The sequence below is a fragment of the Bufo gargarizans genome, chromosome 5, assembly GCF_014858855.1.
Source record: "Bufo gargarizans isolate SCDJY-AF-19 chromosome 5, ASM1485885v1, whole genome shotgun sequence".
Classification (NCBI taxonomy): Eukaryota; Metazoa; Chordata; class Amphibia; order Anura; family Bufonidae; genus Bufo; species Bufo gargarizans.
Window position 1 is genome coordinate 478,609,249 of NC_058084.1, and position 27,983 is coordinate 478,637,231.

At 43.1% G+C, this 27,983-nt stretch overlaps 1 protein-coding gene across 2 annotated transcripts in view; it reads left to right on the forward strand.

Annotated features, from left to right (window-relative positions):
- PPP1R9A (protein phosphatase 1 regulatory subunit 9A) overlaps positions 1-27,983 on the forward strand; it is a 218,122-nt gene that overhangs the window by 136,750 nt on the left and 53,389 nt on the right. For both annotated transcript variants that reach the window (XM_044293015.1, XM_044293017.1), the window contains exons 6-11: positions 206-341; positions 10,335-10,487; positions 23,812-23,865; positions 26,070-26,299; positions 27,615-27,711; positions 27,816-27,981. In XM_044293015.1, coding sequence (XP_044148950.1) covers positions 206-341; positions 10,335-10,487; positions 23,812-23,865; positions 26,070-26,299; positions 27,615-27,711; positions 27,816-27,981 — 836 coding nt within the window. The remainder of the gene's footprint in view (positions 1-205; positions 342-10,334; positions 10,488-23,811; positions 23,866-26,069; positions 26,300-27,614; positions 27,712-27,815; positions 27,982-27,983) is intronic.

Below are 27,983 nucleotides of genomic sequence, written 5' to 3' on the forward strand. Positions count from 1 at the left end.
TAGTTATATATGTACATAGGAGGTAGTAATATGGTAATGTATATTATTGTACATAGCAGTATTATATTCTTTTTTAAAATGTAAAGCCAGTCACTTTATAATTATGCATTTGTACAAAAAATATCTATTTCTTTATAAAACGACAGTATTTTAGAGGACTTATTTGGTGACTATTAATCACAGATTTATTTTTTTCACTGCACAGGTTTATTATAGGACGTGAGAAACCAGGACAAATTAGTGAGGTCGCCCAGTTGATCAGTCAAACTTTGGAGCAGGAGCGTCGTCAGAGGGAGATGCTTGAACAGCACTATGCGCAGTATGATGCAGATGACGATGAGGTGATTATGATAACATATACATTTATGTTAGCCTTTCTGAAAAAGTAAAGAGATTCTCTGGTATTTTCTAACAGAAAAAAGCAAGACTGTATCCTTTTTATGGTTCACAAATCAAGGAAGAGTGAATCGAGCCTCAGATCATAGATCCAAAGTTGATTCCTTAGCCCTTTCGCTACCAGCACCATACATGTACGGTGCTGGAGCGATGTGGAAACATGGCGCCCGCTCGCAACGTGCAGTGGGCGTCATGGCCGGCAAGTCTATGCTGTTTCAAACAACAGAGACCTGCAGATAATTACCGTGACCGGCAATAATGCCAATTGCGTTAGTTAAAGGCTTTAGATGCCCTGATCAAGTGAGAATTACGGCATCTAAATGCACAAAAACCGACACCCCCTGCGGCAAATGGAGGCATCGGTAATTGCACTGAACACTATTAGCCTCGCTGACGAGGCTGATAGTGTTCATGCTGCAATTCTTATTATGGATAAGAAATGAGCAATTTTCATTCCAAAACCCATTTTAAAAATCCCTGACAGTACAAAATGAAAATTTTTAAATATAATTTATAGGCTTACATATGAGCTTCAAAATCATCACATAAAACTAATTAAAAAAAAGTTAAATAAAAAAATTAAAGTTTAAATCACCCACCTTTCCGTATAAACTAAAAAATAAATACCTAAATAGCAATAAATATAAACATCATGGATATCGCTGCGACCAAAAACGCCCATAATGGCGTGACTGAATAAAGGGTCAAAATGGCCGATTTGCCATTTTTGCATTGCTTATCCTGCCCAAAAAAAGTTATAAAATAGTTATAAAAAGTCACGTACACGCCAATATGGTATTACAGATTGTCCCGCAAAAAATGAGCCCATATACAGCTCAGTAGACTTAAGTATAAAAAAGGTTATGGAGGTCAGAATATGATGATGTAAAAGAAAAATAATTATTATTTTTTTTTTTTATGAAAGTTTACATTATTTACATAATTTATTCGTTTTACTTTTTATGCAGAATTCCACAATCCCTTTATGTCCTTGGCTCAAAAAATCGATTCGGTCTGCATGCAGCCACCACTAGGGGGAGCTTAGGATCTTACTGTATACTGTGTCATTAGTTAGCTCAATGACTAGCCTTTTAAGATATTAATCAGCACATTTCTGGACCAAAAAAGCACAGAATGATTAAAAAAAAAAAAAAAAAGGAATGGCTGTAAATAAAGCTGTTTGTACAGGGATTCTGCTTTGTGACATATGTTAAAATGTATTCCCTTAGGTCTTAAGCACATGACTGTATTGTATTATAGGTACTGTCATCAACCAAGCTCTACCTCTGTATTGTGCATTGGTTAATTTAGGTTTTTTTTTTGCTGGGTTTTTTTTTTCATGAGAAACTATCAACAAGCTGGCTAGGTGTTGTTTGCGGTACTTTCAGTGTCTCGTGTAAATGCTTCGAACAGCCAGACTCATTAAAGGGGTTTCCCAGTAATTAAGATTTTTTAACAAGTTCCTGCAAAATAGAAAAATTGTGCTTACCTGCTCCACGCCGCTCCAGTCCTCTGCACTGCGCCTGCCCTCTCCATCTTCTGGTCCCCGTACTGTTTACACCCGGCAGCGCGTGGACATGGCCACAAGTTTCATCAGTGATGTGGCCACAAGCAGAGGCACGTCACCACTGAAGCCAGTCATTGGCTGGAGCGGTGCAAGTGACCCACAGAGGGACTGGAAGATGGAGGCAGTGTGTAGGACTGTGGCGGCGCGGAGCAGGTGAGTAAGAAATCTTAATTACTGTAAAATCTGTAAAGTCTCTTTAATGTCAGATTTCATTAGAGGCAGTGATAGCCTGTTTGCCTTGGTACCGATCCTGGCACAAAGAACTGATTACTCTTAGGTGACCTCTGCAGGGGACATGTGGTATTACATGGCAGTTATCTATATGCAATATAAGAATGGCTCCAGTCTGACAAACTGGGAGGCACTCTTACAGAGCAGTTCTCCATTTTTTTCTCATAGAGGGGGTTCACGAGTGGTGGACTTCCCCATATGCCCTAGTAGGTTTTATAGACAGGGGGGGGGGGGGGTTGTCTTCATGAGGCAAACCCCTTTGTCAGATTGCCATTCGATAGGCATGTGTTATTAGGGAGCTGCAGTGGTCATAATACTACATAGAGAGACACAGTAATAATATGAGATCAGGTAACAGCAACTTGCCGATGGTGTCCGAGAACCGCTTTTACTTACAAACGAAAAAAATCAAATAAATGAAAATAGCAATAAAGTTATGGCGATATATTACAAGGATGCAGAGTAGTATGTGGGGTGACTGTGGAGCCAGTGTTATAGGGGGGGGCTTCATGTCATCGTTGTGTATGCAGGGCAGGCTTCATGCTGTAGCATAGATGGAGCACGTCTAGATCTTTCTGACATTTTATGTGTTTTATTTATTATGTCCTCTCCCTTCTGTACGGTTCTGGCCCGGTTCCAGGCTCGAGGTAGCATGAACTGCAGATGAACCGGCCCCAGCTGGGACGCCGCCTGGACTACTCATTTCTGTCATATCTGTTCTGCTGCTGAGGACTTTATTTTATGTGACAATTGTCCTAATCTGTGTTTTTTTTTTTTTTTATCTGTCTTTTAGACAATAGAAAGCTGTTGGTGGATCCCAGACATTTTGGTGGGATCCACCAACAACTTCACATCCGTTCATATGTTGTGTCTGTATAGTATGCAATAGAAAATGGTGCGATGAGAAAGTACCACTTGTCCTGCAAAAAGCGAGCCCTCATACGGTGGCGTGAACAGAAAATTTCAAAAGTTATGGCTCCGGGAAGGCAGGGAGTAAAAAATGAAAATGGAAAATGTGTAATGAAGCAGATGGGCGAGACAGTTCTCAGCAGGTCAGAAGTTTGACCGTCTATTACGTCTATGCAGCAGAAGTCTCAACCAATCACCCATTCTTCTTCTTGGACTGGGTACCAAGACTTGAGGGCATGTAGTGTACCTCTAGTTTGAGGGTCCAATTAGTGGCCATCTACTGGATTAGAGGAATTAATTACGGTAATTATTATTATTTTTATTACTATTATTTTTACATAGAGCCGTCTACATGCACACCCTCAAATTAGTAGCTGTGGTGTAGAATTTTGCAGTTTTTGTCCAAAGTAAGCAAAGAGAACAAAGCTGTGATCTCCTGCACCACCACCAAGTAGACAGCGTGCAAGTAAAACCATGCACATGGACGTAAACTGTGAAGAGGCGCAGCGTCCCGCCCCGATCAAACGGCTGCGGGGGGAAGGATGCCAGGCGTCGGATACCCAGCGATATTATAACGATGGCCTGGCCTGTTTTGGCTGCTGTAGCGGGGGATGAAATAAGTGTGCACATTGGTAAAGTTTGGTGCATCTCAAAATGTTTTACTGGTTTTGTACGGCCCTTGCCACCTTTCCAAAAAGTGGGCACGGTGGGGCCGGGCATAGCCGACCCAGCACGTTTATTGTTAATCTACAAGAGGAAACTGTAGTAGATTATACCTGAAGTCTGCACCAGTTCTGTTGCTGGTGTAGATTTCAGCTCTGGAGCACGGACTTTTAGACATTTGCCACAATTATTAAGAGACAGGGATTCAGACTGGCATACAAAACACTGGCCTCAGTAAATGTCCTCCTATGTTTTCTGCTTGTGGTCCACTTTTTTGTCCAGAGTCAATTGCCAGATAACTGGCTAGCGCTTAAAGGGTTAGTCCCATATGAACGTTTAAAGGGGTTTTCTGAGATTACGATGGTATTTAATAGATGCTCTCATGCCATTGCCTCCACCTGCTTTTTCCTATTTCAATCTGGACTCTGTCTTAACCCGTTTTCACCATGTAAACCAATCCGTCTGCTTTGTTTCCATCCTGTAGGTAGCACTAGGGCTGCAACGAGTACTCGACTTAGGGTACTTTTACACTTGCGGCAGGATGTTCACCCTGTCGGATGCGTCCTTCCACTGTTTCGCCGTACCGCTGGACCGCCGCTCCATCCCCATTGACTATAATGGGGACGGGGCGGCGCTCCGGCGCAGTACGGCAGTTCGCGGTCAGAGGCCGCCAGACTAAAAAGTCGGACATGCAAGACTTTTAGTCCGGCAGCCTTTCGCCGTGCACTGCCGTACTGCGCCGCCCCCGTCCCCATTATAGTCAATGGGGGTGTGAAAGTACCCTAAATCGAGTAATTCGACACAAAAAATCCTCAATGCAAATTCTTTGCATCGAGGATTTGTTTGTGTCACGTGACCACGGAGCGGGAGTGAAGCGCTTGCTGTTACTCCCGCTCCGTGGTCTCTCGCTGCGCTCTGAATACTCACCTTTCCAGCAGGGGGCCTCCGGACACTCCACAGCACGTCCATGGTCCCGCACTGCACTGACCTTCTGACGTGCGCACGCCGTGGCCTGACGAGCTGTGTGACATCAGGCGCAGAGCAGCGCGGAACGATGGAGTGTCGGCCGCACCCCTGATGGAAAGGTAAGTTGATGCAACTAAGGCCTGGCGCCCGGAGTGCACAGCGTCATAATGCCATAAATGTCCAGTAGGAGCCATAGAGTCACTTTTGGGACACACTCCTATCTCAGGAACAGGGCGGAATAGAGAGGAGTCCGCGCATGTTTGTGGCTCTCTCCATTCACTTGCATGGCGGTGCAGGAAATAGCCAAGTGCGCTTACTCAGCTATTTTCAGTAGTCCTACAGAAATGAATCAAAAATGCCGTGGATGTAATAGACTTGATGGGTCGGGAGCTTTCTGGCAGGCAGACCCTTCATGCTGTTTCTTTAGTTTTTGGCAATTTCCTTTGTTTCCTCAAAGCCTTGGCACACATTTGCAGTTTTCATCAGACCTGCCATCGACAGGTTGACTATATAATTATATACTGCACACTCTCTGCTCCATTCCGCTGCGAGTTCCCCGAGTGATTGTTTTTCTGCGCACACAACGACCTGGATGTAGCATCTCCAAATACCGCCCCAGGGAATACTCCCGAAGCCGCTCTGAAGCCTCCGCTCTAATTTCTCTCGGATCAGCCACCTCGGCTTCCATAAAAAACAGACTATTAAATCTCCGGAGCGCGTCACCAATATAAATAGCAGTATTAAATATTTCCTACAGCAGATAATCAAATTACACGGCAGCAGTGCATGGAATGGCAATGAGACAGGTGCTCGGTATCAGGCGGTCTGCTCCCTCACATTTGGTGTCTCCAAAGCTTTGCTTCCCCATTCATCATCGAAGTCTTCAGAATGCAGCTTTCATCCTCCAGCAGATCAGAAGAGAACGGAATCGGCTTGTTGTTTTTTTTTTTTTGTTTTTATTTTTTATGCTTTTTCATAAATGACATAGTAGTAAGGGCTGCGCCAATTACAAATGCATTAGGGTAGGATTTTGGAGCACCCCCCCCTCGCCCCTTGCTGTTTAATGGTCAATACTACAAGGTTCGAAGAACATCTGCAGATGTAGCAATCGTTAGCTTGACGCTGAGAGTACGGCCACAAGTCATGGCCATACAGCGGCTGAGAAACGGTCGCGTTGCGGACAGAACCGTGCGGTCCTGAAAACTGCAAAACATAAAAAAATCATAGACATTAAAAAATCATTGACTGCGCGGTCAATCCATTTTTAGCGAGTAATCTGATTCCCGGCGTGGCTTGTAGAACTGCACAATTTTTGCGGCACCATGGCCGCTTCTCAGCTAACTTTTGTTGCATTTTCTTTTTCCTGGCGTTTTTTTTTTTTTTTTTTTAATGCATAAAACTCCACCTAAAGATGTTGACTGGAAGTCTGTTGGGATTAAAGCATGATTTCCATTAGTGCCAGTTTCCTTCCAGTTCAATTTCTCTTTGATCAGCAATCTTTTTTGTTTTTTTTTGCTGCATACTCTGGCTGCAACGTTTTTGCCTCATTTTCATTTTTATTTTATTTTTTTACATTTTTTATTTAAAAAAACGAAAAAAAAACTGAGGGATACATAGTAAGTTCACAGATACACCATGGAGACATGTAAGCCAGTAGATAAGGAACATATAAGGAACATTAGAAATAATCTTCTAGGTTAAAGGGTATAAAAAGTCAGTCACACAATTACTTGTGAAACAGAAAGATTATGATGGGTAGGAGGTAGCTGTATTTTCTGGTGTTCCATAGACATCCATTGTTCTCAAGTTCAACAATTACTGGACAAAAAAAAAAACATAAAAAAAAATGCATTCTGTGCCCGCTGTACTCCCCAATGCCCCCAAACACTATACTGCTGAAACTAAACTGCCTTACATATAGACCCCCCCATATTATATAAAAGTCCCAGAGTGCTCTCATTAGTAATAATACCCCCTACAATGCCCCCAATGATAATACTGCTTCCCAAGAGTTAGTAATAGTGCCATCCATATCGTGCCAGATAATAATATCCCACCTTAGTGCACCAAGTAGTAATAAAGCTATAATGCAGCTCTATAACGCCCCAGTAGTTATAATGCCTCGGTAGTACCCACACAAGTTATAATGCCCCCTATAGTGCCCAAGCCCCCTTGTAGTTATAAAGCCCGCCACCCACATAGTGCCACCAGCAGGTATAATGGCCTCTTTAGTGCCCCCTCTGTAGTTATAAAGTCCTCCCCAAGTGACATCACTGAAGTAACTGTTAGTTTATCAGTATATGAATATCTGGTGACATCACTGAGGTAACTCATAGTTTATCAGATCACTAGTAATATCTGGTGACATCACTGAAGTAACTTATAGTTTATCAGATTACTAATATCTGGTGACATCACTAAAGTAACTTGTAGTTTATCAGATTACTAATATCTGGTGGGCATCACTGAAGTAATTCATAGTTTATCAGATCACTAGTAATATCTGGTGACATCACTGAAGTAACTTATAGTTTATCAGATTACTAATATCTGGTGACATCACTGAAGTAATTCATAGTTTATCAGATTACTCATATCTGGTGACATCACTGAAGTAACTTGTGGTTTATCAGATTACTAATATCTGGTGACATCACTGAAGTAACTAATAGTTTATCAGATTACTAATATCTGGTGACATCACTGAAGTAACTCATAGTTTATCAGATTACTAGTAATATCTAGTGACATCACTGAAGTAACTCATAGTTTATCAGATCACTAGTAATATCTGGTGACATCACTGAAGTAACTTATAGTTTATCAGATTACTAATATCTGGTGACATCACTGAAGTAATTCATAGTTTATCAGATTACTAATATCTGGTGACATCACTGAAGTAATTTATAGTTTATCAGATTACTCATATCTGGTGACATCACTGAAGTAACTTGTGGTTTATCAGATTACTAATATCTGGTGACATCACTGAAGTAACTAATAGTTTATCAGATTACTAATATCTGGTGACATCACTGAAGTAACTCATAGTTTATCAGATTACTAGTAATATCTGGTGACATCACTGAAGTAACTCATAGTTTATCAGATCACTAGTAATATCTGGTGACATCACTGAAGTAACTTGTAGTTTATCAGATTACTAGTAATATCTGGTGACATCACTGAAGTAATTCATAGTTTATCAGATCACTAATATCTGGTGACATCACTGAAGTAACTCATAGTTTATCAGATTACTAGTAATATCTGGTGACATCACTGAAGTAATTCATAGTTCATCAGATCACTGATATCTGGTGAAATCACTGAAGTTACTTGTAGTTTATCAGATACTAGTAATATCTGGTGACATCACTGAAGTAACTCGTAGTTTATCAGATTACTAGTAATATCTGGTGACATCACTGAAGTAACTCGTGGTTTATCAGATTACTAGTAATATCTGGTGACATCACTGAAGTAACTTGTAGTTTATCAGATCACTAATATCTGGTGACCTCACTGAAGTAACTTGTAGTTTATCAGATACTAGTAATATCTGGTGACATCACTGAAGTAACTCGTAGTTTATCAGATTACTAGTAATATCTGGTGACATCACTGAAGTAACTCGTGGTTTATCAGATTACTAGTAATATCTGGTGACATCACTGAAGTAACTTGTAGTTTATCAGATCACTAATATCTGGTGACCTCACTGAAGTAACTTGTAGTTTATCAGATACTAGTAATATCTGGTGACATCACTGAAGTAACTCGTAGTTTATCAGATTACTAGTAATATCTGGTGACATCACTGAAGTAACTCGTGGTTTATCAGATTACTAGTAATATCTGGTGACATCACTGAAGTAATTCATAGTTTATCAGATCACTAATATCTGGTGACATCACTGAAGTAACTCATAGTTTATCAGATTACTAGTAATATCTGGTGACATCACTGAAGTAATTCATAGTTCATCAGATCACTGATATCTGGTGAAATCACTGAAGTTACTTGTAGTTTATCAGATACTAGTAATATCTGGTGACATCACTGAAGTAACTCGTAGTTTATCAGATTACTAGTAATATCTGGTGACATCACTGAAGTAACTCGTGGTTTATCAGATTACTAGTAATATCTGGTGACATCACTGAAGTAACTTGTAGTTTATCAGATCACTAATATCTGGTGACCTCACTGAAGTAACTTGTAGTTTATCAGATACTAGTAATATCTGGTGACATCACTGAAGTAACTCGTGGTTTATCAGATTACTAGTAATATCTGGTGACATCACTGAAGTAACTTGTAGTTTATCAGATCACTAATATCTGGTGACCTCACTGAAGTAACTTGTAGTTTATCAGATACTAGTAATATCTGGTGACATCACTGAAGTACCTCGTAGTTTATAAGATTACTAGTAATATCTGGTGACATCACTGAAGTAACTTATAGTTTATCAGATTACTAGTAATATCTGGTGACATCACTGAAGTAATTCATAGTTTATCAGATCACTAATATCTGGTGACATCAATGAAGTAACTCAGTTTATCAGATTACTAGTAATATCTGGTGACATCACTGAAGTAATTCATAGTTCATCAGATCACTGATATCTGGTGAAATCACTGAAGTAACTTGTAGTTTATCAGATCACTAATATCTGGTGACCTCACTGAAGTAACTTGTAGTTTATCAGATACTAGTAATATCTGGTGACATCACTGAAGTAACTCGTAGTTTATCAGATTACTAGTAATATCTGGTGACATCACTGAAGTAACTCGTGGTTTATCAGATTACTAACATCTAGTACTTCTCTCACAGATCACATTCTCAACCCGAATCAGCAGGAAACAAATATTGGATATTATCCTCCATCTGTTCGGCACGTTGCTGTTTTGTTAGAGTTGTCACATTCCCCTTGAAGCAGTATTATAGCTGTCAGCATCTCATAGGGTTTGAAGAACGGTCCTTTCATCTTTGGAAACAATTATGACATAACTTGTGCTCTGAGTGTGTTTTCTTCCGCAGCGTCGTGTTCTGATCACCCACGTGTCCCCTATTATTTGGCTGACAGGCTCGGGCGTGTGAGTTACAGAAGATAAAAGAACGCGGGGTGCACTTATTAATGCAATGCTCTTGTTCTGTTGGAATCTTATAGCTTCTCAGGAAACTTCTATAGTGGTTATTCATAATAAAAAATAAAAAAAGGGATTTAGAAATTTGCTGATTAAACCATTCTCTATTATATAACATTTTTGTGAAAGAACCGTGTTGCGGACATGGGAGTGGAGGCACGGACCGGAAGCCCTTTTGTGCCTACGAATCACAAAAAATAGGACATATCCTACTTTTGCCATATCTTGCGGACCCATTCAAGTCAATGAGTCCACACCGCAGTTCACAAGGACGGTGCTCGTGTTTTTGGGATCCACGGTTTGCAGTCCACCACACAGGAACAGCTTCACCACGGTCGGGTGAATGTAGCCTAAATGTTAGACATGTTAGTAAATCTGCTCCAGTATGTTCTCACCCAGACCGTGCTTGTGTAATGTCATCTTATTGTTCGTCTTACAGACTGGAGAATACGCCACTGATGAGGAGGATGAAGATGTGGGGCCAGTCATCCCAGGAAGAGAAATGGCCATTGAGGTTTTTGATCTTCCAGAAGGCGATGAAGTGTTTTCTTCAGACCTGGATGCAACAAAACTAGCTCACAAATTTAAAGAGGTAAGAAAAACAGCACATGGTCAAACGTTATCTGGAAATTTACTGACATGATGCTATTCGTACTATATAGACTCAGGATCAGTACAGGAAAAGTAATGTATGTACACAGTGACTGCACCAGCAGAATAGTGAGTGCAGCTCTGGAGTATAATGCAGGATGTAACTCAGGATCAGTACAGGATAAGTAATGTAATGTATGTACCCAGTGACTGAACCAGCAGAATAGTGAGTGCAGCTCTGGGGTATAATACAGGATGTAACTCAGGATCAGTACAGGATAAGTAATGTAATGTATGTACACAGTGACTGCACCAGCAGAATAGTGAGTGCAGCTCTGGAGAATAATACAGGATGTAACTCAGGATCAGTACAGGATAAGTAATGTAATGTATGTACACAGTGACTCCACCAGCAGAATAGTGAGTGCAGCTCTGGAGTATAATACAGGATGTAACTCAGGATCAGTACAGGATAAGTAATTTATGTACACAGTGACTCCACCAGCAGAATAGTGAGTGCAGCTCTGGAGTATAATACAGGATGTAACTCAGGATCAGTACAGGATAAGTAATGTAATGTATGTACACAGTGACTGCACCAGCAGAATAGTGAGTTCAGCTCTGGATTATAATTTAGGATGTAACTCAGGATCAGTACAGGATAAGTAATGTATGTACACAGTGACTGCTCCAGCAGAATAGTGAGTGCAGCTCTGGAGTATAATGCAGGATGTAACTCAGGATCAGTACTGGATAAGTAATGTAATGTATGTACACAGTGACTGCACCAGCAGAATAGTGAGTGCAGCTCTGGAGTATAATACAGGATGTAACTCAGGATCAGTACAGGATAAGTAATGTAATGTATGTACACAGTGACTGCACCAGCAGAATAGTGAGTGCAGCTCTGGAGTATAATACAGGATGTAACTCAGGATCAGTACAGTATAAGTAATTATAATGTATGTACACAGTGACTGCACCAGCAGAATAGTGAGTGCAGGTCTGGAGTATAATACAGGATGTAACTCAGGATCAGTACAGGATAAGTAATGTAATGTATGTACACAGTGACTGCACCATCAGAATAGTGATTGCAGCTCTGGAGTATAATACAGGATGTAACTCAGGATCAGTACAGGATAAGTAATGTAATGTATGTACACAGTGACTGCACCAGCAGAATAGTGAGTGCAGCTCTGGAGTATAATACAGGATGTAACTAAGGATCAGTACAGGATAAGTAATGTAATGTATGTACACAGTGACTGCACCAGCAGAATAGTAAGTGCAGCTCTGGGGTATAATACAGGATGTAACTCAGGATCAGTACAGGATAAGTAATGTAATGTATGTACACAGTGACTGCACCAGCAGAATAGTGAGTTCAGCTCTGGATTATAATTTAGGATGTAACTCAGGATCAGTACAGGATAAGTAATGTATGTACACAGTGACTGCACCAGCAGAATAGTGAGTGCAGCTCTGGGGTATAATACAGGATGTAACTCAGGATCAGTACAGGATAAGTAATGTAATGTATGTACACAGTGAGTGCAGCTCTGGGGTATAATACAGGATGTAACTCAGGATCAGTACAGGATAAGTAATGTAATGTATGTACACAGTGACTGCACCAGCAGAATAGTGAGTGCAGCTCTGGGGTATAATACAGGATGTAACTCAGGATCAGTACAGGATAAGTAATGTATGTACACAGTGACTGCACCAGCAGAATGTTAAGTGCTGTTCTGAAAAATAATATTGGATGTAACTCAGGATCAGTACAGGATAAGATAATTCCCGTGTGTTGTCCGTATTTTTTACGGACCCATGGAAATGAATGTGTCCATGTGCAATGTGCCAAAAATGCTAATCGGACGCTGACCCCAAATATGCTCGTGTGCATGTAACCTAAGACGTATGGATGTATTGGAGGACTATAACGCACTAAACTAATGTCAATCCCACTTATGTCAAATATAAGGTCCAAAAAAAGTCCACAAAATAAAAATCTCTCATGTCGTTATATTATCTGTGCAAGCGTTTCCGCGCTGCTCCCAAGTACTGCTAAATTGAAAAGTACATATAAATACTGTAATTATCTGCTCCCTCAGACAGAGCGCACATAGAAATTACTGTGTTTCCTTAAAAAATGAGACAGAAGAGTAGAGGAATAAGAATAGCTCTGAACAGGCATGGATCGCCAACAAAAGCATCTTATTATAGGATTATTAGGCCTGTGCCACAGTTAGTTTATGTTCAAGGACCTTTTCTTGATGCAGCTGTATGGTCTTGGTGACTAATGCTTCAACCAGCCCGGCACTGCTCAATATATAGAGAACCAAAATATTGGCAATAGCCACCCCCCCCCGTCCCGGTGCATTATGGGCCAGGCTCTGGTTTTCTTCCCTGTCTTCCCTTATGTTGTAGAGACCATTGTCTCTGACCAGGAGAGTTACTGTGTAGACCCACAGTGCCCATGGGGCAGGGGACAACTGGAACTCAACCCTCTTCACAAACCCATAGCAGCCTTCCAGAAATACTCTGCTAGTCTGTTTTCCTTTCTGTCTGAACTTTCACATGTCATGAAGGCTGTATGGTGGCACGATGAGTTCTGTAAAGATCCTTCAAGTGCCATAAGTACAGTGATACCTCCATACATTCAGAGTACCGTCAGTTTTTTAACCGTGTGCATAAGTCCTTAAAGCTTCAAAAATGATGCAAACGCTACAGTCATATATAGTGTGATCTGTGATCTTATAGAAGGGAAAACACTGAGCTTGGGGGTATATCATTTTCTGTGATTTGATACAGTATATTTATGTAAAAATAGTCCTGCTTTACTCACCTACTCATATCAAAAATCCTGCTTCCTCTGCTCACTGATAGAGAAAGCCTGTGAGTCCTGTTTCCCCTGTTTACTGATAGAGAAAGCCTGTGAGTCCTGCTTCGCCTGCTCACTGATAGAGAAAGCCTGTGAGTCCTGTTTCCCCTGTTCGCTCATAGAGAAAGCCTGTGAGTCCTGTTTCCCCGTTCGCTGATAGAGAAAGCCTGTGAGTCCTGTTTCCGCTGTACGCTGATAGAGAAAGCCTGTGAGCCCTGCATCCCTGCTCACTGATTGAGAAAACTTGTGAGTCCTGTTTCCCCATTCGCTGATAGAGAAAGCCTGTGAGTCCTGTTTCCGCTGTTCGCTGATAGAGAAGGTCTGTGAGTCCTGTTTCCCCGTTCGCTGATAGAGAAAGCCTGTGAGTCCTGTTTCCGCTGTTCGCTGATAGAGAAGGCCTGTGAGTCCTGTTTCCCCGTTCGCTGATAGAGAAAGCCTGTGAGTCCTGTTTCCCCGTTCGCTGATAGAGAAAGCCTGTGAGTCCTCTTTCCCTGTTCGCTGATAGAGAAAGCCTGTGGGTCCTGTTTACGCTGTTCGTTGATAGAGAAAGCCTGTGAGTCCTGTTTACGCTGTTCGTTGATAGAGAAAGCCTGTGAGTCCTGTTTACGCTGTTCGCTGATAGAGAAAGCCTGTGAGTCCTGTTTACACTGTTCACTGATAAGGAAAGCCTGTGAGTCATGTTTACGCTGTTTGCTGATAGAGAAAGCCTGTGAGTCCTGCATCCCTGCTCATTGATTGAGAAAGCCTGTGAGTCCTGTTTCCCCGTTCGCTGATAGAGAAAGCCTGTGAGTCCTGTTTCCGCTGTACGCTGATAGAGAAAGCCTGTGAGCCCTGCATCCCTGCTCAATGATTGAGAAAACTTGTGAGTCCTGTTTCCCCATTCGCTGATAGAGAAAGCCTGTGAGTCCTGTTTCCGCTGTTCGCTGATAGAGAAGGTCTGTGAGTCCTGTTTCCCCGTTCGCTGATAGAGAAAGCCTGTGAGTCCTGTTTCCGCTGTTCGCTGATAGAGAAGGCCTGTGAGTTCTTTTTCCCCGTTCGCTGATAGAGAAAGCCTCTGAGTCCTGTTTCCCCGTTCGCTGATAGAGAAAGCCTGTGAGTCCTCTTTCCCTGTTCGCTGATAGAGAAAACCTGTGGGTCCTGTTTACGCTGTTCGTTGATAGAGAAAGCCTGTGAGTCCTGTTTACGCTGTTCGTTGATAGAGAAAGCCTGTGAGTCCTGTTTACGCTGTTTGCTGATAAGGAAAGCCTGTGAGTCATGTTTACGCTGTTTGCTGATAGAGAAAACCTGTGAGTCCTACATCCCTGCTCATTGATTGAGAAAGCCTGTGAGTCCTCTTTCCCTGTTCGCTGATAGAGAAAGCCTGTGAGTCCTGTTTACGCTGTACGCTGATAGAGAAAGCCTGTGAGCCCTGCATCCCTGCTCAATGATTGAGAAAACTTGTGAGTCCTGTTTCCCCATTCGCTGATAGAGAAAGCCTGTGAGTCCTGTTTCTGCTGTTCGCTGATAGAGAAGGTCTGTGAGTCCTGTTTCCCCATTCGCTGATAGAGAAAGCCTGTGAGTCCTGTTTCCGCTGTTCGCTGATAGAGAAGGTCTGTGAGTCCTGTTTCCCCGTTCGCTGATAGAGAAAGCCTGTGAGTCCTGTTTCCGCTGTTCGCTGATAGAGAAGGCCTGTGAGTTCTTTTTCCCCGTTCGCTGATAGAGAAAGCCTGTGAGTCCTGTTTCCCCGTTCGCTGATAGAGAAAGCCTGTGAGTCCTCTTTCCCTGTTCGCTGATAGAGAAAGCCTGTGGGTCCTGTTTACGCTGTTCGTTGATAGAGAAAGCCTGTGAGTCCTGTTTACGCTGTTCGTTGATAGAGAAAGCCTGTGAGTCCTGTTTACGCTGTTTGCTGATAGAGAAAGCCTGTGAGTCCTGTTCACGCTGTTCACTGATAAGGAAAGCCTGTGAGTCATGTTTACGCTGTTTGCTGATAGAGAAAACCTGTGAGTCCTACATCCCTGCTCATTGATTGAGAAAGCCTGTGAGTCCTCTTTCCCTGTTCGCTGATAGAGAAAGCCTGTGAGTCCTGTTTACGCTGTTCGCTGATAGAGAAAGCCTGTGAGCCCTGCATCCCTGCTCATTGATTGAGAAAGCCTGTGAGTCCTGTTTCCCCGTTCGCTGATAGAGAAAGCCTGTGAATCCTGTTTCCCCGTTCGCTGATAGAGAAAGCCTGTGAGTCCTGTTTCTGCTGTTCGCTGATAGAGAAAGCCTGTGAGTCCTGTTTCCGCTGTTCGCTGATAGAGAAGGCCTGTGAGTCCTGTTTCTCCGTTCGCTGATAGAGAAAGCCTGTGAGTTCTGTTTACGCTGTTCGCTGATAGAGAAAGCCTGTGAGTCCTGCATCCCTGCTCATTGATTGAGAAAGCCTGTGAGTCCTGTTTCCCCGTTCGCTGATAGAGAAAGCCTGTGAGTCCTGTTTCCGCTGTTCGCTGATAGAGAAGGCCTGTGAGTCCTGTTTCCCCGTTCGCTGATAGAGAAAGCCTGTGAGTCCTGTTTCCCCGTTCGCTGATAGAGAAAGCCTGTGAGTCCTCTTTCCCTGTTCGCTGATAGAGAAAGCCTGTGAGTCCTGTTTACGCTGTTCACTGATAGAGAAAGCCTGTGAGTCCTGTTTACGCTGTTCGCTGATAAGGAAAGCCTGTGAGTCCTGTTTACGCTGTTCGCTGATAGAGAAAGCCTGTGAGTCCTGCATCCCTGCTCATTGATTGAGAAAGCCTGTGAGTCCTGTTTCCGCTGTTCGCTGATAGAGAAAGCCTGTGAGTCCTGTTTCCGCTGTTCGCTGATAGAGAAAGCCTGTGAGTCCTGTTTCCGCTGTTCGCTGATAGAGAAGGCCTGTGAGTCCTGTTTCCCTGTTCGCTGATAGAGAAAGCCTGTGAGCCCTGTTTCCCCGTTCGCTGATAGAGAAAGCCTGTGAGTCCTGTTTCCCCGTTCGCTGATAGAGAAAGCCTGTGAGTCCTCTTTCCCTGTTCGCTGATAGAGAAAGCCTGTGAGTCCTGTTTACGCTGTTCGCTGATAGAGAAAGCCTGTGAGCCCTGCATCCCTGCTCATTGATTGAGAATGCCTGCTAGAACTGCTTCCCCTGTTCACTAGCCTGTCAGTCCTGCTACCTATGCCTACTGATGGAGAAAGCCTGTGAGCCCTGCTTCTTCTACTTACATATGTAGCAGGGTTAACACACAATCTCTTAACTCAAATTTCTTAACTCATCGCGTTATTTTGAGACAAAAGCCATTGAAAAGCAATTGAAGGTGTTTGCTTAACGCATTTAGTTTAGATAACACGTCTCATAAATCATGTGTGTTGTTAACTCTACTACATCCGCAAGTCCTGTAAGTCCTGCTAATTTTATACACTCTCTAATAGCAGTGAATGGAGAGCAAGCCGCACAAACGTGGCCACCTCCCTTTTTGCTGCTATACGACTGCCGGAAATAGCCGAGCCAGCGCTCAGTTAATTTTATAAACTCCCATGGTGGTTGCACATTCACAGCCGCTCTAACTTGGGGGGCTTCGTTCAAGCAGGTCCCAGAGGTGGGACCTGCACCTATCTAACATTTGTGGGATATCCTACTGATATGCCATCAATGTCTGAGCTGGGAGCATCCCTGGAAGAGGTGGAGGCAAGACTGGGTGCGAGAAGCAGGAGCCTCATCTCATGGGACGTTTGTGTGAAGAGTGGAGATAGGGAAAAAGTTGTAGACTGCTGTGACTAATGGATAAGGAACGAAGGGGGCATTCGGGGATTATTTCAGAACCGGGGGCTGCTGTAATAATTATTGGGGGGCTAGTCCTTTACTATGGGAAGTGGGCTGCCATGACTAGACCTGTATGGGTAGGGGCTGTTTCTGTCGGAGGGGAGGCTATAAACACATATATACAGTTGTGTTCAAAATAATAGCAGTCAGACATCTCTAACCTGATTAATCACTGTTTTTGGTAGAAATTATATTTCTGCATGGCAAATCATTTACTAGCAGGTGTAGTAGAGTAATAGAAATCCAACAGACCCAACAGTCATGACATGCATGCTGCTAATTCTGTGTAATTCAATCACTTATTGAAAGGGGCATGTTCAAAATAATAGCAGTGTGGAGTTCAATGAGTGAGGTCATTCATTCTTTGAAAAACAGGTGGCAATTATTGCCCTTATTTAACCACTTCAGCCCCGCTAGCTGAAACCCCCTTCATAACCAGAGCACTTTTTACACTTCTGCACTACACTCCTTTCACCGTTTATCGCTCGGTCATGCAACTTACCACCCAAATGAATTTTACCTCCTTTTCTTCTCACTAATAGAGCTTTCATTTGGTGGTATTTTATTGCTGCTGACATTTTTAATTTTTTTGTTATTAATCAAAATGTAACGATTTTTTTGCAAAAAAATGACATTTTTCACTTTCAGCTGTAAAATTTTGCAAAAAAAACGACATCCATATATAAATTTTTCACCAAATTTATTGTTCTACATGTCTTTGATCAAAAAAAAATGTTTGGGCAAAAAAAAAAGGGTTTGGGTAAAAGTTATAGCGTTTACACACTATGGTACAAAAATGTGAATTTCCGCTTTTTGAAACGGCTCTGATTTTCTGAGCACCTGTCATGATTCCTGAGGATCTACAATGCCCAGACAGTAGAAAAACCCCACAAATGACCCCATTTCGGAAAGTAGACACCCTAAGGTATTCGCTGATGGGCATAGTGAGTTCATAGAACTTTTTATTTTTTGTCACAAGTTAGCGGAAAATGATGATGATTTTTTCTTTTCTTTTTTTTTCTTACAAAGTCTCATATTCCACTAACTTGCGACAAAAAATAAAAAATTCTAGGAACTCGCCGTGCCCCTCACAGAATACCTTGGGGTGTCTTCTTTCCAAAATGGGGTCACTTGTGGGGTAGTTATACTGCCCTGGCAATTTAGGGGCCCTAATGTGTGAGAAGAACTTTGCAATCAAAATGTGTAAAAAATGACCGGTGAAATCCGAAAGGTGCACTTTGGAATATGTGCCCCTTTGCCCACCTTGGCAGCAAAAAAGTGTCACACATCTGGTATCGCCGTACTCAGGAGAAGTTGGGGAATGTGTTTTGGGGTGTCATTTTACATATACCCATGCTGGGTGAGAGAAATATCTTGGCAAAAGACAACTTTGCCCATTTTTTTATACAAAGTTGGCATTTGACCAAAATATTTTTCTCACCCAGCATGGGTATATGTAAAATGACACCCCAAAACACATTCCCCAACTTCTCCTGAGTACGGCGATACCAGATGTGTCACACTTTTTTGCTGCCAAGGTGGGCAAAGGGGCACATATTCCAAAGTGCACCTTTCGGATTTTGCAGGCCATTTTTTACACATTTTGATTGCAAGGTACTTCTCACACATTTGGGCCCCTAAATTGCCAGGGCAGTATAACTACGCCACAAGTGACCCCATTTTGGAAAGAAGACACCCCAAGGTATTCCGTGAGGGGCACGGCGAGTTCCTAGAATTTTTTTTTTTTTGTCACAAGTTAGCGGAAAATGATGATTTTTTTTTTTTCTCTTTTTTCCTTACAAAGTCTCATATTCCACTAACTTGCGACAAAAAATAAAAAATTCTAGGAACTCGCCATGCCCCTCACAGAATACCTTGGGGTGTCTTCTTTCCAAAATGGGGTCACTTGTGGCGTAGTTATACTGCCCTGGCAATTTAGGGGCCCATATGTGTGAGAAGTACTTTGCAATCAAAATCTGTAAAAAATGACCGGTGAAATCCGAAAGGTGCACTTTGAAATATGTGCCCCTTTGCCCACCTTGGCATCAAAAAAGTGTCACACATCTGGTATCGCCGTACTCAGGAGAAGTTGGGGAATGTGTTTTGGGGTGTCATTTTACATATACCCATGCTGGGTGAGAGAAATATCTTGGCAAAAGACAACTTTGCCCATTTTTTTATACAAAGTTGGCATTTGACCAAGATATTTTTCTCACCCAGCATGGGTATATGTAAAATGACACCCCAAAACACATTGCCCAACTTCTCCTGAGTACGGCGATACCAGATGTGTGACACTTTTTTGCAGCCTAGATGCGCAAAGGGGCCCAAATTCCTTTTAGGAGGGCATTTTTAGACATTTGGATCCCAGACTTCTTCTCACGCTTTCGGGCCCCTAAAAAGCCAGGGCAGTATAAATACCCCACATGTGACCCCACTTTGGAAAGAAGACACCCCAAGGTATTCAATGAGGGGCATGGCGAGTTCATAGAAATTATTTTTTTTTTTGCATAAGTTAGCGTAAATGGATTTTTTTTGTTTTTTTCTCACAAAGTCTCACTTTCCGCTAACTTAGGACAAAAATTTCAATCTTTCATGGACTCAATATGCCCCTCAGCGAATACCTTGGGGTGTCTTCTTTCCGAAATGGGGTCACATGTGGGGTATTTATACTGCCCTGGCTTTTTAGGGGCCCTAAAGCGTGAGAAGAAGTCTGGAATATAAATGTCTAAAAATGTTTACGCATTTGGATTCCGTGAGGGGTATGGTGAGTTCATGTGAGATTTTATTTTTTGACACAAGTTAGTGGAATATGAGACTTTGTAAGAAAAAACAAAAACAAAAAACAAACAAAAAATTTCCGCTAACTTGGGCCAAAAAAATGTCTGAATGGAGCCTTACCAGGGGGGTGATCAATGACAGGGGGGTGATCAATGACAGGGGGGTGATCACCCATATAGACTCCCTGATCACCCCCCTGTCACTGATCACCCCCCTGGTAAGGCTCCATTCAGACGTCCGTATGATTTTTACGGATCCACGGATACATGGATCGGATCCGCAAAACACATGCGGACGTCTGAATGGAGCCTTACAGGGGGGTGATCAGGGAGTCTATATGGGGTGATCAACCCCCTGTCATTGATCACCCCCCTGTAAGGCTCCATTCAGACGTCCGCATGTGTTTTGCGGATCCGATCCATGTATCAGTGGATCCGTAAAAATCATGCGGACGTCTGAATGGAGCCTTACAGGGGGGTGATCAATGACAGAGGGGTGATCAATGCAGGGGGTGATCAGGGAATCTATATGGGTGATCACCCGCCTGTCATTGATCACCCCCCTGTAAGGCTCCATTCAGACGTCCGTATGTGTTTTGCGGATCCGATCCATGTATCAGTGGATCCGTAAAAATCATGCGGATGTCTGAATGGAGCCTTACAGGGGGGTGATCAATGACAGAGGGGTGATCAATGACAGGGAAGTGATCAGGAAGTCTATATGCGTGATCACCCACTTGTCATTGATCACCCCCCTGTAAGGCTCCATTCAGACGTCCATATGCGTTTTGCGGATCCGATCCATTTATCAGTGGATCCGTAAAAATCATGCGGATGTCTGAATGGAGCCTTACAGGGGGGTGATCAATGACAGAGGGGTGATCAATGACAGGGAAGTGATCAGGAAGTCTATATGCGTGATCACCCACTTGTCATTGATCACCCCCCTGTAAGGCTCCATTCAGACGTCCGTATGCGTTTTGCGGATCCGATCCATGTATCCGTGGATCCGTAAAAATCATACGGACGTCTGAACGGAGCCTGACAGGGGGGTGATCAATGACAGGGGGGTGATCAATGACAGGGGGGTGATCAGGGAGTTTATATGGGGTGATCATGGGTGATCAGGGGTTTATAAGGGGTTAATAAGTGACGGGGGGGGGGGGTGTAGTGTAGTGTGGTGTTTGGTGCGACTGTACTGAGCTACCTGAGTCCTCTGGTGGTCGATCCTAACAAAAGAGACCACCAGAGGACCAGGTAGCAGGTATATTAGACGCTGTTATCAAAACAGCGTCTAATATACCTGTTAGGGGTTAAAAAAATCAGATCTCCAGCCTGCCAGCGAGCGATCGCTGCTGGCAGGCTGGAGATCCACTCGCTTACCTTCCGTTCCTGTGAGCGCGCGCGCCTGTGTGCGCGCGTTCACAGGAAATCCCGGCCCTCGCGAGATTACGCGTATATGCGTGACTCTGCGCAGGGCCGCCACCTCCGGACCGCACATCTGCGTTAGGCGGTCCGGAGGTGGTTAAGGAAGGAAGGCAGCAAATGTTGTACATGCTGGTTACAGTGCATTTCTCTTTGAAATTCTGAGGAAAATTGGTCGTTCCAGACATTGTTCAGAAGAACAGCGTACCTTAATTAAAAAGTTGATTAGAGAGGGGAAAACATATAAAGAAGTAGAGAAAATGATGCTCAGCTAAAATGATCGCAAATGCTTTAAAATGGCAACCAAAACCTGAAAGACGTGGAAGAAAGCGAAAAACTATCATTCGAATGGATAGAAGAATAGCCAAAATGGCAAGGACTGAGCCAACAATCAGCTCCAGGAAGATCAAAGAAGGTGTAAAGTTCCCTGTGAGTCCTGTTACAATTAGAAGACGCCTATGTGAAGCCAAGCTATCTGCAAGAAGCCCCCGCAAAGTCCCACTGTTAAAGGGGACCTTTCACCGATTATGACACTGTGAACTAAGAATACAGACATGGAGACCGGCGCCCGGGGATCTCAGTGCACTTACTATTATCCCCGGGCGCCGCTCCGTTCTCCTGCTATGCCCTCCGGTATCTCCGATCACTAAGTTATAGTAGGCGGAGATTTCAGTCACTAAGTTATGGTAGGCGGAGTCTGCCCTTGTTCTGCTCTAGCGCTGGCCAATCGCAGCGCAGAGCTCACAGCCTGGGAGGTTATTTTTCTCCCAGGCTGTGAGCTCTGCAATGTGATGGCCAGCGCTACAGAAGAACAAGGGCAGACTCCGCCTACCATAACTTAGTGACCGGAGATACCGGAGGGCATAGCGGGAGAACGGAGCGGCGCCCGGGGATAATAGTAAGTGCAGTGAGATCCCCGGGCGCCGCTCTCCATGTCTGTATTCTTAGTTCACAGTGTAATAATCGGTGAAAGGTCCTCTTTAAATAAAAAGACATAGTGCTGAAGAGGTTACAATTTGCCAAAGAGCACATTGACCGGCCTAAAGAGACATTCTGTGGACTGATGAAGTAAGATTGTTCCTTTTAGGTCTAATGGCCGGAGACAGTTTGTCAGACGACCCCCAAACACTGAATTCCAGCCACAGTGCACTGTGACGACAGGGAAGCATGGTGGGCAAGCATCATGATATGGGGATGTCTCTCATACTACGGTGTTGGGCCTATTTTTCGCAGACCAGGGATCATGGATCAGTTTGAATACAGCAGAATACTTGTAGAGGTCAGGCCGCCTTATGCTGAAGAGGAAATGCCCTTGAAATGGATGTTCCAACAAGACAACGACCCCAAACACACCAGTAAACGTGCAACATCTTGGTTCCAGACCAACAAGATTGACGTTATGGAGTGGCCAGCCCAATCCCCGGATCTTAATCCAATAGAAAACTTGTGGGGTGACATCAAAAATGCAGTTTCTAAGGCAAAACCAAGAAATGGAGAAGAACTGTGTAATGTAGTCCAATCATCCTGGGCTGAATACCTGGTCACAGGGGCAGAAGGTGGTGACTCCGAGCAACACAGACGTCCAGCAGTTCTCAGAAACAGCGGTTATACAACTAAATATTAGTGATTCAAAGGAAAGAAACATCTTCAGACATTTTTCAGTTTATATAGTGAATGTTTGAGTTTGTAAAGAAGAATACAAACTGCTATTTTTTTTGAACAGTCTAATATTCACTTTTCTTCGTTTCTTTTTTAGAGGAACAACACAACTTTGATATAGTTTCCTTCATGTTTTGATTTGGAATATAATGTGTCGTGTTCCCAATGCATTTGTGTGTATGGAAATAAAAGCTATTAGAAGGATTTTGAGCTTTATTCAGTTTTTTAAACACACTGCTATTATTTTGAACACAACTGTGTTCTCATACCCTGGAGATATTTATAGGTAGGTGACACACGGGAGGTCTTTAGGTATTTTTGATAATGGGTCTGAGCGATAGCAGTTTAGTCGGACCCCCCACATATGTAATAACAGCAGCCATTGTGGTGCTGCTGTATTCCTGGCACTGTCAGTAGCTGGCTGTAAAGTGGCAGCAGCGGGGAGGCAGCCGATCCCTCAGCCCGGCGTTATGTAACCGTGGGATGACTCACTCCGGCTGCTGCAGACTGTCGTCTCTGTTTATGTTGATGGTTTTATCTCATGGCGGCAGGTTGGACTCCACTCAATGTTTTTATGGTTGACGTGGGAGATTGCTCTTACAAGGCGGCTGTCTGATCCATAACTGAAGACTGACACTGTGTCGTTTGTTTGTTTTTTCTTTCTTTTTGCAGCGAGACGTTTTAATTTACAACCTACTGCACTGCAGCGCTTCCCCTCGGCGATCCAGCCGTACCCAACACGCGGCCATCCTCCCCTTCTGACTCCTTCTTTCCCTTTATTTCCTTGCAGCTGCAGATTAAGCATGCCGTCACCGAAGCTGAAATCCAGAAGCTGAAAACAAAGGTAAGGCTGCAATTATCCATTCTCCCTCTCGTCAGCGCGCACAATGGAGGCAGGGGCTTGTTTGTGTGAACATGGAGACTCAGCTGCGAAAAGGGCCAATTGTGGGAACATTTTAATGATGCGGCGCAGCGGGAGTAGACATTGTGACACAGCGATAGCTCCCAGCGATAGCTCCCAGTGCATCCGGTCACTGCACACACCAGTTGCAGCCTGTAAGGAGACTGGTAATTTACTCAGAGAAGTGCATTAACTTCTAAACTTATAGAATCAATCATATACATAGGGCTAGATTTATCATTAGCTCCAGTCAAAATAATGGAGTGAAAAAGTGGCAAATATTTGCGCAATTGCTAAAACTGTGCAAAAATGTGCGACTTTTTGGCTCTGTGCTATGCTCGCCATTTTTCTGAAAGTGGGTGTGTTTTCTTATGTAAATGAATCTCCTGACAGATTTACTATTGTGACAATCTGAAAAAGTCGGAAAAAATTGCACAAAAAAAATTGCACAAAAAAATTGCGCCATTTCACTCCAGTGAGGACCATGCTTATCTTATGCGACTTTTGAATAGAACATGCAACTTTTTTGTAAAGCCGCTTACTGAAGGATAAACTGCTACCGTCAAACCACATTTATCACAGTATTAAAGGACCATTAATAAATCTGACTTTGCCAAAAGAAAGTGACTTTGGACATATGTAAAAGTGGAGTAAGATGTAAGTGTAATGATAAATCCTGGCCCATAGTGTGCGACTCAAAAGTCAGAAACCCAAATATCTACAAGATGGGATTCAAGATGAAGGACTTTAAAAGCGTTGGACAACAAATGTCCATTCAAATTTACGGAATATGAGCGTCATGAGCCTGCGTGGAGAGTAATCATAGTACTACATGAGCGCCTATTTACTGTATGGGACCAGGGTAATTCTAGATTTACCCTGCAGAGGCCATAATTATCCCATGTCTTGGTCCATTTGGGGCATATCTGATGGATAGATAGATAGAAAAGAAAAAATGCTACCCATTTTGGGTAAATAAAATAACTTTTTTTTGTATATTTGGAGAGTGCTGCCTTTTTGCGATTTAGATAGATAGATAGGTAGATAGATTAGATAGATAGAAGATTATAGATAGATATGAGAAGATAGATAGATAGAAGATAGATAGATAGATATGAGATAGACAAAAATAACAAATTGATCCATTTTGGGTGAATAAAAGACCGTTATTTTTGGAGAGTGCTGCCTTTTTTCTATTTGGATAGATTAGATCAGGCATCCTCAAACTGCGGCTCTCCAGCTGTTGCAAAACTACAACTCCCAGCATGCCCGAACAACCTACAGCTATCAGCCTACAGCAGGGCATTGTAGTTTTACAACAGCTGGAGGGCCGCAGTTTGAGGATGCCTGGATTAGATAGATATTAGATATAGAGATAGATATAGATAGATTAGGGTACTTTCACACTAGCGTTAGTGTGATCCGGCAGAGAGTTCCGTCGTCGGAGCTGCCTGCCGGAATCCGCCGATCAGTGTGACAATTGACAGTGTGTCATCCGGGTGCGGATCCGTCTACAAATGCATTGCAAGAATGGATCCGTATCTCCGCTTGTCATGTGGATGGACAGATCCGTCTTGCAGTCTTTTTCCCAGTTTTCCCGGTCTGCGCGGATCCGTCCTTCAGTTGTTTTGCAATGCCATATCAGCACTAATGCAAGTCAATGGGAATGAATGCCGGATCCCGCATTCCGGCGACTGATCAGGCATTTTGGACGGAGATAATACCGCAACATGCTGCCCAAAACGCCTGACAGTGACTGAACGGAAGGCATACTGATGCAAACTGAACGGATTCCTATCCATTCAGAACGCATTGGGATATGCCTGATCAGTTCTTTTCCGGCATAGAGCCCTTTTGACGGAACTGTATGCCGGAACAGAATAACGCTAGTGTGAAAGTACCCTTAGATAGCTATGTAAATTTAAAAAAACAATAGCACTAGTCAAAAAGATATTGTGGGTGCAATCCCTCCAGACTGTAGGTTGTTGCTTGAGAAACGTTGCAAGTTGGGTGAATAAAGTGGTCCACCATTTTTCATTATTTGTGGAGTGCTGCCTCATTCTATATTTTAGATAGATAGATAGCGGTGTCATTAAGTACTGCTCTGTAGGATTAGCTCTTGTATAATGGTTTTTCCTGTTCTTCAGCTGAAAGCGGCAGAGAATGAGAAAGTGAGGTGGGAACTGGAAAAGACTCAGCTGCAGCAAAACATCGAGGAGAACAAAGATAGGATGATGAAGCTGGAAAGTTACTGGATCGAGGCTCAGACTTTGTGTCATACAGTCAACGAGCACCTGAAAGAGACTCAGAGTCAGTACCAGGCTCTGGAGAAGAAGTACAACAAGGCCAAGAAGTTAATCAAGGATTTCCAACAAAAGTAAGATATATACAAGTCACAACACTCCCAGGCACTAACAGATCTCAGAGACGACCTGCATCATGGCTGTCCAGTCATTAGTCAATTTTGTGGTGTTCATGTAGTTGCATAAACTGGCCAGAAGAGGTCAGTATTAGCAGGAAGAAAGCAAAAGGAAGGGAATATGACTGCAGGATCAGACTACAGCAGGTGTGTTTGTAGTCTGTTACCATGGAGACACATACAGTAAGGTTGTCTGAAGAGCTGTAGGTACAAAGTGGTGAGATGTTATGTCATTTTATTTTAGATGCATTGGACCAATACAAATTATTGCAAAAGTGAACAAATCCTCTAAGTTACAACATGTCTTACTTTCCCATTATATCCACTGCATGACCTCAAACCTCCTTGTATCCTTTTAAACCATCACAGCGTGTAAAGCCTCAGCCCACCATTGTGCACTGCACACTAGGAAACTGAGCGTTCACTGCAGTCTTTTTACAGTTTTGACTGTAGCTACCACCAGAACGTTATGTGCAGCTCTGGATGTGAATGGAGTAGAGACATTGGGTATCTTGAAATCACTGCAGTTTAAATAGTTAAAAGTATGCTGAGCCAAAGAACTGTACGGGTCAAGATGTCATATATACCGGTCAAAGGAGTTTTCCGAGATTTTTACTCACTGAGTTAGGCTACTTTCATACCTGTGGCACGTTAGATCCGGCCGCCTGACTTAACTTGAATGGGTCCGTCCTCCATTTTCCACTGACAAGAATAGGACAGGTTATATTTTTTTTACGGACTGGAATCACGGACGTGGAGAAAAAACAGAAGACTATCAGTTTTTTTTCACAGCTCCATAGAAATGAATGGGACCTCCGCTAAACTATGAAAAATGACGGAACGGACGCGGATGCACACAACGGTCGTGTGCATGAGGCCTAAGGCTGGTTTCACACTTGCGGCGTGTAATCTCTGTTATCCAATTAGATACTGATGACCTATCCAGTGGATAGGTCATCAATATTAGTGCTCATGCACAAGAACGTATTTTCTTTCCATGTCCGTTCCGTTTTTTGTTTGTTTGTTTTTAGCGGACCGTATGCAGAACCATTCATTTCCACGGGTCTCCATGTGCATTCTGTTTCCATACTGTTCTATTAGGGGCCAGCTGTTCCGTTCTGCAAAATACGGAATGCACACGGACGTCATCCGTATTTTTTTGCAGAAGTCGTGTGCATGAGCCCTTAAAGTCTTGGAAAACCCCTTTTAATGGTTCTATATATTACTTATGTTGTGTTTAATTAATTTAGATTTTTTTTTTGCCTTATTCCAGGGAGGTTGACTTCATGAAACGGCAAGAAGTCGAGAAGAAGAAAATCGAAGACATGGAAAAAGTTCATCTTGCAGAAGTTCAAAACTTGCAGTCACGTGTGAGTAACATGACGGATGCCTCGGCAGGTTTGGTAGGTAGTAGGGAGGTTGGTCTTCAGAATTCCTCAAAGCCTTTCCTTCCCTTCCCCTCCTGTCGTTCTAGATCAGGGACCTGGAAGCAGAGGTGTTTCGGCTTCTGAAGCAAAACGGCAGCCAAGTGAACAACAACAACAACATTTTTGAAAGTAGGACATGCGACGACTCAAGCGGCGTTTCCGCTGAGGAACTGGGTGAAACTCAAGACCCGAACTTGGATGGCTTGAAGGAAGGT